Source organism: Buceros rhinoceros, unplaced genomic scaffold (assembly GCF_000710305.1).
Source record: "Buceros rhinoceros silvestris isolate BGI_N320 unplaced genomic scaffold, ASM71030v1 scaffold13223, whole genome shotgun sequence".
In the NCBI taxonomy this organism is placed as follows: Eukaryota; Metazoa; Chordata; class Aves; order Bucerotiformes; family Bucerotidae; genus Buceros; species Buceros rhinoceros.
In genome coordinates, this window is record NW_010405448.1 from 1 (window position 1) to 11,301 (window position 11,301).

The following is an 11,301-nucleotide window of genomic DNA, read 5'->3' on the forward strand; positions in this document are numbered from 1 at the left end:
GCGCGTGTGGTGGAGGTGGCAGGCAGGAGGCTTTCAGTTTTTCCACAAGATTTCACTACAGATGGTGCAAAAATGTTCCAAGTTTGATATTTCATTAATACTGGGAAAAGACTTCCTTTTAACTATTAATCCCTAAAAGCAACTCAGGTTTTGGTAGTTTGTCTGGCACTGCAAATACAGTAAAATAGACTTAAAATCTTTCTACTATACCTTTTCTCAGGGCACAGAAGAACTGATCTGCTAAAACAAAATGTTTTGTCCCTAGTTTTGTGAAAAAAATGTTCACAAGTATCTGGGAAACCTTTCCCTCGTGATTTAAAAGTAATGAAAAAACTCAGGTTTTCTTGGAACCCTTTCAAAAGCATACTCACCCAGAACAGGGTCTCGGGGAGGCTTTGTTTATTATAGGTATCTCTAGGTGACTTGGCAGTCCTTCCAGAGAGGGGATGGCGATAAAAGAATGGTCATTGCCTTCCCAGATGGCTGTGCCGGAGCCCTGGGAAGCCAGGCTGACTGACTGCTGCTATTGCCGTGAAGGAAGGGGGTACAGTGCGTGAGAGGACATTTGCTGCTGGTAGAAATGAAGGAGTTAGGGGAATTTCTTCAGGAACCTCTCTAGCAGCCCTCTGGCAACAGCAGAACTTGGGGCCTCCTCTCTTCCAGCCACTTTCCACCTTCTCTCTTCCCATTAGGGGGACAGGGAGCTGCACTTGCTCAGATGCGAACTCAGATGCTAGGGACCCAAAGCTAATTTTTACCGGTACAGGACCAGAGAGTCAGGCTCATTGTTGGCTACTTCCCATTTAAATGTAGTTTCGCTGTACGAGTGTTTTATGTATGTGTTAGCTTTTTGTCACTGATTTAGCAAGAGATGCAAAGATGGTGCGGGCAGCCACTCCAGTGCAGAAGTCAAAGGCATATTTGCTGCAGAGTATATGGACAAAATTCTGCAAGCGGTAAAGCTGTTTGGTGTGGTTGCTTTATTTCTCCCCATCAGTAGTGCTCAGAGCAGAAGGACAAGCATCCCCACCACCTTTGCGTAGGGCCTGAGAGTCCCAGTTGCAGCATTCGTCCACTGGTTATGAACAGTCTTGTCACGTACCAAACTGCTTTTATTTAACTCATTATCACATGTACATCTCACTAGTCAAAGCTTTTACAGATGGTTTTGTTTCTTACAGCAGTTCTTCTGAAGGTATGAACCTTGTTGTCGGTGAGTGTCTTTCTTTACTTATCTAGCAAGTGAAAATAAAAGTTAATCACATGCCTTGCTGACCCCTTCGGATTGTTTACATTCCAGGTTGAATACAAAGATTACAGATATTTAGCATGGTAACACCTCATTTGGAGAAAAAAGAATACTTCAGCCAATGCATAGCAGAAGTATTTATACTTAAATGAATGGAAAGTTTATCAGTGTTTGCAAAACTTTTATATATTTTTAATTACAAACCTAATTTTGTTATATGTCTAATCCTGAGAGTAAGTCCAGAATCAAATACAGCTTCAACTAGAATTTCCCTTTCCTGTGCAGTTTTTTCAAAGCAAGAATTTAAACATGAGCCAGTCATTTTTTTAGTACAGAATTTTGAAGGTTTTCAAATCCCAAAGACTGAAACTGATCATTATGCGCAATGCTTTGCACAACATTTCAAAGCCTGTGAAGAAAGATAGAATCAGTCAATAGCAGGAAGCTTCGAGGAAAGAGAAAAGAGACATTCAAACCCAGAGAAATTAACTACATTACACAGGAAGTAACACTGCCTCAATGTTGCAATCCCTTTGCTTAGGCACAAGGTTGTGTAAAAAAGTATCTTCTCATTGTAAATGAAAAATGAATAAAAGTCTAGTTAGAGGTGTCAAAACTTGTTCAACAGTTTATCATTAAAGATGGTATTACAGGTTATTGCAACTCGGAGAAAATCTGAAAAAGCAGGCGATACATGTTGCAGCACTGACGTCCTTTGCACAGAGATCCGCTTTACCGCTGGTGGTAAATGGCCAGAATCGAAGCAGGGGGCGAGGCCACCTAACTCTCGTGGGTGTCAAGGCTGTGGCTGTGGCCTGAAAGTGACGATTGCCACGTTGTACAAAAGTGCTCTTGACGCAACGCCCCTGCGTGTGGTTCCTCCAGAGGTGTCTCCGGTCAGGCGGCGTTGCTGAACAAATTCGGTTATTCCCAGGGCCTGTTTGCTAACAGCTGGCTCAGGCAACACCATTTTTTAAAAAATAAACATGCTTAGTTAAAATAAAGAGGTTTGTCTCTTTGTGAATTGATCTGATGATTTGAGAATCACGTTCACTGAAATGTAGTTTCTGTTTCCAAAGTCACTAAGGGTAAATGCTCAATGTGTTTACACAGTTAAAGACGATGAGAGGCAACTTCTGAACATAGAGCCAATACCTTCGGAGCACTTGCTGGACACGTACAAGAGGAAGATTGCTGATGAAGGAAGACTTTTCTTGGATGAATTTCAGGTTTGTCAGTGGCTCGATATGTGCCACGTATTTGTAGCCAAGTGGTTGGAAGAATTCTGTTCAAGAACATGTTGGGAGTATATGCACTTAGCGAATTCTCATCTAAGTGCAAATGGGCTTCAGGTGATTTTGCTACCCCGCTTTCCTCCTTATGATGGTACTTTTTTTTTTTCCCCTGAAAGTGTGTTTCAGCAAAAGTATAAAATACACAGTCTAAATACTTCTCATTCTAAAGTACGTTTTAATGCTTATTTTTAATACTCTCCCTTACTGCATAGCCATGGGATGTATATATTATCTAATTGTAGAGTTATCCATTATTTATATTAAGTGAAAATAAATGTGTTTATTTTAGATATAGGAAATACATGAACATTATGGTAGCATCATACGAAACAGAATGTTATCTTCCAGACTCAGTAGTATAAAATTTCTTCCATATGCATTTAACTGTAAGTAGAAGCTATTTTAAATACACGCTAACCTAATAAAAACCACTGTATTTTACAGAGTATTCCTAGAGTTTTCACTAAATTTTCAATAAAGGAGGCCAAAAAAAGCCATAATCAAAACAAAAATCGTTACATTGATATCCTTCCATGTGAGTATGTTACAATTTTCGCACATTTTATAAATATTTGTTTTCTCAGCGCTTTGAGGTAATATATTATTTTGTTTTAAATTATGTAAACAGATGATCATAACCGTGTTGAGCTCTCAGAGATCCCAGGAGACCTCGGATCAGACTATATCAATGCAAGTTATATTGATGTGAGTGACTTTTACTGAAGAAAAGCCCTAGGCCCTGCTCAAGAAATTCTGCAGTCTGTGTATTTCATGATCAAACACCTTGGAGGATTTCCATTTGAGTTCTTTCCATCTTTGTAATGTATTTAGTATTACCGGACTCATGCATATTGAATTTATTTTTGAAGTTGCAAATCTTTTAAATTGTTCATGCTTCCTTTCTAAAAGTTGATAACACTGTACTTTTTATAGGGCTTCAAAGAACCAAGAAAATACATTGCTGCACAAGGTAATTTTAACCTTAAAAGAGTACGTTTTCTTTATTCACCCACTTCTTGTCAGAGACTAGTAAAAAAGTATTAGTAAATTTAAAGAAAAATGGAAACTCTGACATTTTGAAATTTAATATGAAAAAGTTGCCAATGGTTTTTTTGTGAAGATGATCAAATGGTACTTCAAAGGCAGATTTCTCATGACGTACAAATGTACACCAACAGTTTCCAGATTTCACAGCTGTGCACTAAAGATACACGTGAGACTTTGAAAACGTTGTAGCCTAATAGCAGCAGTCATAATGGAATCAAGACTGTAGCTGTAATTTGCGTGATCTCTGCTTTGCTGCTCAAACTGCATGGCTAAGCAGGTCGAGAAGGCAAATGCTTTTTCAGGTAGTTGCAATCTGAAAAATTCCCTTAAAATGTCTCCTGCTAGGCCCCAAGGATGAAACCACGGATGATTTCTGGAGAATGATCTGGGAACAGAAGGCGACAATTATTGTCATGGTGACTCGCTGTGAGGAAGGAAAGAGGGTGAGAATTACCTACCTGTATCTATCCGTCTTTCCATCCTTCCATCCATCTTTCCTTCTTTTGTCTGAAAACAGAATGGGTTGCTGTGCTGTAGCCAATTACATTTTCTGGGTACTTTGTTTTCATTCTTTGCTGTTCTCTGGCTGTGACAGAACCTCTGTTGGGAAGCGTGCCAAACCAGCTTTGCCTTATGGAATTACCAGTCTTACCAGAAAATGTCACTGTAGCCTCAGCTGTAAGTAGCAGAGGGTGAGCTTCCAAATTACAGCTAATAAATCCAGAAAAGAGCCCAAGGCAGAACTCTAGCTCTTCACAGACCTGTCAAAAAAGCCATGGTTTGTGTTTTTCTCCTGTCTGTTATCTGCTGGTATTCTGGCAACGCCCGCAGTAAATGCTACAGAGTAGCATTATCAGTTTATCGGTTCTTTGCTCTCCCATTAACCGGAAGGTTGGGTGCTTCTGGTTTGCTTTTGTTCCTTATTCCAGGTATAGCAGAAAGCAGGTGAAATGCTGTTTTAACTGCTTTAAAGATAAAAATGTTGGCAGCATGCAGATTTACAGCATCCCCAAGTTAGTGTTATAGTCAGGCAGGAGCAGTGTCCCTCACTGAAGACTGAAGAAGAAATCATAGAAGTAGCTGCAAACTTCTCTACAGCCTTCAGGCAACAGCAACACTAGCTGGTCACTTTTTCAACCAGTGTTACAGGATTTTTCCCGTTTCAAGTGAAATTCCATGGGCATAAACTTCAGAGAGCTGAATTGCTGGATATTTGGAATTATTAAGCACTGACATCTAAGCAGTCTCAGCTTTTTCAGGAGAGGACAAGACAAGTTGGAAAAACTATATTGAGTTGCCATCTCTTTTAAATCACTTTCTTCCAGCTCTCACCTCTCTGCTGCTTTGCTGTCACGCTGCTCACTTAACTTCATCTCTTCATAGAACAAATGTGCCCAGTACTGGCCGTCAATGGAGAATGGCTCTGCAACGTATGGGGACATCATTGTGAGGATCCATGAGAGTAAAACGTGTCCAGACTATGTCATTCAGAAACTACACATCACAAACGTAAGTGGTTTCAGAAGGGTAAGACTGACTGCAATTGGAGTGTCTGTTTGGAGTCTGTAGGTATCGCTGAGAGAGCCCTTTAAGAGGAGAAGCGTCAGCTATCGATGGGAAATGCTCTGCTGGCTTTCCCTAACAGCTCTGTTGGTGTTTTCCCCTAAGCAACATAGAGTTTAAGAGAAAAATCCTCAGATGCAGGTGTCACTCCTTACAAGAAATACAAGTTAGACATATATTTCCTAACCTAAAAGCATGCTTTCTTTAGTATTCTGGAATCTACATTGAAGAGGAAATGTTAATATGCTGTTAAGTATGGAAAACTTAATACACTGTGGTTTCCTTCGATATTTAACTTGTTCTTTAACAGAGAAATTTTACTCGTTTGCATGTATCTCAGCATAACCTTCTGGAAGTAAAATCAGTGTGGCTCATAGAGCACCTTGTGATAATTGTACCGTGGGGCCATTCCAAATTCTGTTAATCTCAAGTGCATTTATAAACATAAGTGTTCTAAAATTACCACTTGGCTAGGCCTAGGATCATTAAGGCTGGTTAATTGCTCTCTTTTATACATATGAAGTCACATTAGTTACTTTGTGTGTAACTGAGAACAAGATTTGCCATATAAGGCTAAACTCTCTTCTCAGGCCCTTCAGTGAGGGTAAATGGAGTGTTAAGTCAGAGCTAAAAGCATGGAGATTAAATCTGCTGACAGCTCTTCAGCAAGATGGTCAAGCAGCAGTCTCCACCCATCTTGGTCCTGATTACAGCTGGAAATTCCTATTCTGCTGTCTCATGTTGCATCAAAATTGTTCTGATTAAAGGAAAGTTGTAACTTAGTGTGAAGACAGTGAGAATACCAGGATATGAAGAATTAACTATTAACAAAGGATTGCTCTGTGACTAGAACAGTCTGATACTGGAAATGAGAGATTGCTGCAGGTTGAGGAGTGGTATTTTTAGAGCTGTCTGCTTACTGTTTGGCTGACATCATATTAATATAAATAAAACCAATGTTGGTTGTGAAATTGAAGAGTGGTCCCTGGCCATAAAGTGGAGACTTCTGCAGTTCTGGTGGAGTAGTGATCTATAATTACTGAAACAATGGCAAATAACTGTATGAACAACCATACTCCAACTGGACATTTCAACTTTGAGTGAGAAGCTGGGAATTAGTTCCTGGGGAAATGCCCATAGAACTATATTAAATCTTGGCCAGTAAAATAATGCCATTGAGATGTCTTTCTGATTCTACTTTACAATTATGGTTATCAAAGTGCATGCCCTCTCTTTTAATCTAGCAGCAACGTATAAAAGTAGGACTGAAGACCTGACATGCTTTAAGCTTTAATCGAGTGACCTAGGAGAGTCAACCTCATTGAAAATCACACAATTTCTTGTATCTACTTCTAAATGGTAGAAGCCTGAGCTACAGTTCAATTTTTTTTTTTTTCTCTAAAATCTGTTGTACCATCAGCAGGCTGCTCCTAGGAGACACGAGAATTACCAACTTGTACCCCTTGAAGTGAGCAGAGCTATTAACTGGCCAAGTTGAGTGAGGAGACATATTATACTCTGGATCGTAGGCTAACCTGAGAAAAAAGTATTTTTAGCAATACTTCGAACCTCCTGCTTGTCCTCTGTTGGAGCCATTGTATATTTCTGATTCATGGATATTTTTAATTAAATTGAATACGAAAAACGTGGTAACCTGAGAGACCATTGGGATTACAACATTGCATTGATTACTATTGCCCTTATTTTTCTTCTGCTTTGTATATCTGCAGTTGCTTTTGGCTTTGTGTATATATATATATATATTTAAAAACTTCACACTTCGCTTTGCATAGGGAAGAGAAAGGACAAATGGAAGAGATGTCACTCACATTCAGTTCACAAGCTGGCCAGACCACGGAGTCCCTGAGGATCCACATCTCCTTCTCAAACTCCGACGCAGAGTTAATGCTCTCAGCAACTTTTTTAGTGGACCAATAGTGGTTCATTGCAGGTAAATGTATATAATTAAAAAAAAATTGTTAATGTTAAATGAACATGAAGTGAAGCCATTCAGAAAAGGGAGCTGGCAAAGTTATTTCGTGACTTGATTACTTGAGAGTGAGGCAGCCAAAGGTGCGTAAAAAGGACTGTTTTCTGAAGGACTTGAAGGATATTCAGGTCGATAAAACCTGAGGATATACAGACTTTTGAACTTTTGGAAAGCAGCCAGATAAATCATAGAATCACAGAATGGTAGGGGTTGGAAGGGACCTCAGGAGCTCATCTAGTCCAGCCTAGAACTGAAGCGGGTTCACCAAGAGCAGGTTGCACAGGATGGCACACAGGCAGATTTTTAATATCTCCAGAGAAGGAGACTCCACAAACTCTCTCTCTGGGCATCCTCTTCCAGTACTCTGTCACCCTCAAAGAAGAGAGGTTTTCCTTATGTTCAGATGCAACCTCCTGTGTTCTAGTTTGTGCCCGTTGCCCCTTGTCCTGACTCGAAAAGGAGTCCAGCCCCACCCTCTTGACACCTGTCCTTTAGAGATTCATAAGCATCGATCAGATCCCCTCTGTCTTCTCTTCTCCAGGCTAAACAGAGCCAGGTCTCACAGCCTTTCCTTGTAAGAGAGATGTTCCAGTCCTCTGACGTAATCTAATCATCTTCGTAGCACTTGGGGCCATTCTGGCTATATTTGGCACTTTTGGCAGCATTGACCTTACTTCCATTAAAAGTTATTTAAAATACAAACTCATCATTTGATTACTTTACCAATTACTCTACAGCAAGTCCCTTCACATCTTGTTGTTACATATCTTCACTTCCGCTCTCTCACTGACTGTTCCCCTCTCAGAGTGGGACTGGGACGTGCCATTCCCTCTCAACAGCCACATCTGTTTGTGCTTTGCAGTGCTGGCGTTGGGCGCACCGGGACGTACATAGGAATTGATGCCATGCTGGAGGGGCTGGATGCGGAAGGCAGAGTGGATGTTTATGGCTATGTTGTGAAGCTGCGTCGGCAGCGGTGCCTCATGGTTCAAGTAGAGGTATCTCAGTAAAATTCCCGTTACTTGGAACTCACCTTTGCTAGGGCGACATCAGTACTTCTCAGAAGTACGCTGCTCAGTTTTGGGTACTGATTTGAGTGGAAGTTCTTCATAGAAACTATAGCTCTGAAAAATACTAAGAGAGAAAAATTTCCAACACAGTTTCTCAGTTTTAGAAACGTCACCTCTTTAGGTTTAGGCTTTAAAAAGGAAGCCAAGAAGAACATTTTAGATTTGATAATCTATCTTTTGGCATACAATTCACACATGCAAAACTCAGCTTGCAGAGAATCTTAATTGTCAAATTCTAAAATCTCTCTGTTTAGGTGGGATTTTCAGTTGGGTTGAGAGTGTAATAAAAGCACAGACTGATGCAATGCATGTTTTTAATATGTTTAAACATTTTGAGGATCTTTCAAATCTCAGTTGCGTATTTCTTGAATGACATCGCATTTATTTGCAGATCTCTTTTCATCCAACACACTAGATGTGCTCCAAAATGTCTTAATTTGGAAGTCATTCTGATTTTTAATACTTTTATTTAATGAGTATTTAACGTTAATGTTTAGTATTAACATCACTAACATCATGTGAGTATATGGTTTCTTACAATGGTTTTAAAAAGTGATATGAAAAATTATTTTTTATTTTTTATTTTTTAATAACTGCATTTTTAAACCCTTAAAATGGGAAACACCAGTCACAGTACATCCTTATCCATCAAGCGCTAGTGGAATACAATCAGTATGGAGAAACAGAGGTCAGTCTGTCAGAACTGCATTCCTATCTTAACAATCTGAAAAGGAAAGACCCTCCAAGTGATCCTTCTCTGCTAGAGGCAGAGTTTCAGGTAAATAAGCATTGAGTTCTTGTGCCCTTATCTCTCGCTTGCATTAGAAAGTGCCTCGCACAGCAGTCATGGGATAGAGATACCACACCTAATAGATCGCTCGGTGCTATTTTAATTCCCTGGCACAGAAGGAGTTTCTTTACCTTCATGAAAAAAGCTGTAAATTAATGAAATTTTATTCCTGCTCTTGATGTTAATACTTTTAACAAAGATGGGGAGCATAAAACGATGATGTCTATATGTCTTTATGTGTCTATACGTATGACTTTCTGTGCCATTGTACACGGTATATAAATAATAGAAAGGTATATAAACTGTAGCCCAGATGTGACCAAAGTTTAAAGAATCAAAGTAAGAAGTGAGGCACTGGGAGATGAAGACTGAGCGTCAGTGCCCAGAAGGGAACAATGATCCCAGGAACCATGTTAATCAAATATAATACCAACTATCCTCCTTCCTTAGAGATTACCTTCCTATAAGGGGTGGCGGACACAAAACACTGGGAATCGTGAGGAAAATAAAAGCAAAAATAGGAATGCCAACATAATTCCATGTAAGTATTTTCCATTAAACTTCTCATGTTTTATCTGTTATCTTCTGTGAGGAAAAAACTACTAAATTTTGAGATGTATTTGATTGATTAATTTTCTCAAAACTGTAAAATTAGAAACATCTCATAGTGTTTTAAAAAAAGAAGAGATAAGGTTTGAAAAATGTGAATTATTGGGAGCATTTATTTCAAATAAAGTGTCCTTTGTTCTGCAGTCTGTTGTGATAGGACTGACTTTTTTCTATCTGTTTGCCCCCTGCCCGTGTGCGGACAGCCCCTCTCTAATGCTCCACTGAGCAGAAGCATGGTGTGACCTTGACACTTTGTCTCACGCAGATGACTTTAACCGAGTGCCGATCAGGCATGAAGACGACTGCGTTAAGGAGGGTGAACATGATTCAGATGATTCCTCAGATGAGGACAGCGACTGTGAGGAATCAAGCAAATACATCAATGCTTCCTTCATAACTGTATGTATTTAGAGGATCCACTACAAGTATTTCACAAGCTTTCAGCTAAAACTATATTCTAGCTTGAGCTCTTATTGTCTTCTGATAGTTTTAACCATCAAAATATTCTACATTTTGCTGCAGTAGTAAAATGAGTCTTTTTCCCTTACATGGTCTTAAGACTGTGCAATTTCAAAGAGTGGGACTAAACAGAGAAACACTTTTTTTGTGTTTGAAACCAGCAGCTTTCAGACTGGCCTCATGACAACATGTGAGTGGGCATCTTCCTACAGGTCTATCCGTATTAATGTTTTTCCTGTTAGTGACATGTGAGTATTGTTATTCACATGCACAAAACCCTACTAGTGAAAGCTGGGGTCATCACTGGGGCCTCCAAAAGAAGGAGGGCGGAGATTGTTCACTAATGAAGCAACTGATTTTAATGGAATTTCTAGCTAAATTTCATTTATTGGAGTGCTTTAAAATGTTTCATGGTTAGGATATCTACTCAGAGTTAGATGTGTGTTTAGTTTTGGGTGGCTCAGTGTGAACTGACTGGTGCACCAAGTTTGTGTGGTGTCTACTCAATTTCTTACTGATCAAATTAAACAGCTGTGTAAAATTCAATGTTTTAGCCCTTAAAAATACCCTTTGCTGAAAATGGAAAGTGAGGTCTCACTCACTGCAGCAGACATATTCCTCGCTGGCAATCTGGAAGTCATACTGTTGTTAGGAGGATTGAGTTCAATGTCATTTGACTCGTAGAAATCCTGTAAGACCATTGCCTACAGTGATAGGTGTGTTGTCCTTTGGTGTATTGTCCTTAATGAACAAAAGGGTTCATTAGTTTATTTCTCTGGGTATTCTTTACATGACAATTAATTCTGTTGCATGACAATCATGTTTCAAAGGAACTTCAGAAAAAAATATTAAAAATTTCTTTTATAGGGTTACTGGGGTCCAAAATCCATGATTGCGACACAGGGACCGCTGCAGGAAACTATCTCTGACTTCTGGCAAATGGTCTTCCAAAGAAAAGTCAAAGTCATTGTTATGCTGACAGAACTGAAAGAGGGAGATCAGGTGAGGACATCAGCTTCACACCAACGTATTAAGGGTCCTCTACATGCAAAGAAACACTGCACTGCATTCTCTTGTTCCCTTCCTCCAGCTAAGCCTGTTTCATAGGATGAGACGTTTGGATTTCCAATATAATTTGTTCTATTATTTACCTTCTTAATTTACGTCCAAATTAATTTTTGAGGGGCAGAGAGTATGATGCTATATTTTAAAATAAAAATGACATTCCT

The 11,301-nt window shown here is 39.4% G+C and overlaps 1 protein-coding gene across 1 annotated transcript in view; it reads left to right on the forward strand.

Moving 5' to 3' along the window:
* The first annotated feature begins 879 nt into the window (after positions 1-879).
* PTPRC (protein tyrosine phosphatase, receptor type, C) overlaps positions 880-11,301 on the forward strand; it is a 13,169-nt gene continuing 2,747 nt past the window's right edge. The window contains exons 1-14 of the mRNA XM_010133746.1: positions 880-956; positions 1,182-1,213; positions 2,363-2,478; positions 2,989-3,079; positions 3,173-3,249; positions 3,478-3,514; positions 3,937-4,034; positions 4,975-5,100; positions 6,948-7,105; positions 8,007-8,142; positions 8,843-8,992; positions 9,455-9,545; positions 9,879-10,012; positions 10,940-11,074. Coding sequence (XP_010132048.1) covers positions 880-956; positions 1,182-1,213; positions 2,363-2,478; positions 2,989-3,079; positions 3,173-3,249; positions 3,478-3,514; positions 3,937-4,034; positions 4,975-5,100; positions 6,948-7,105; positions 8,007-8,142; positions 8,843-8,992; positions 9,455-9,545; positions 9,879-10,012; positions 10,940-11,074 — 1,458 coding nt within the window. The remainder of the gene's footprint in view (positions 957-1,181; positions 1,214-2,362; positions 2,479-2,988; positions 3,080-3,172; positions 3,250-3,477; positions 3,515-3,936; positions 4,035-4,974; positions 5,101-6,947; positions 7,106-8,006; positions 8,143-8,842; positions 8,993-9,454; positions 9,546-9,878; positions 10,013-10,939; positions 11,075-11,301) is intronic.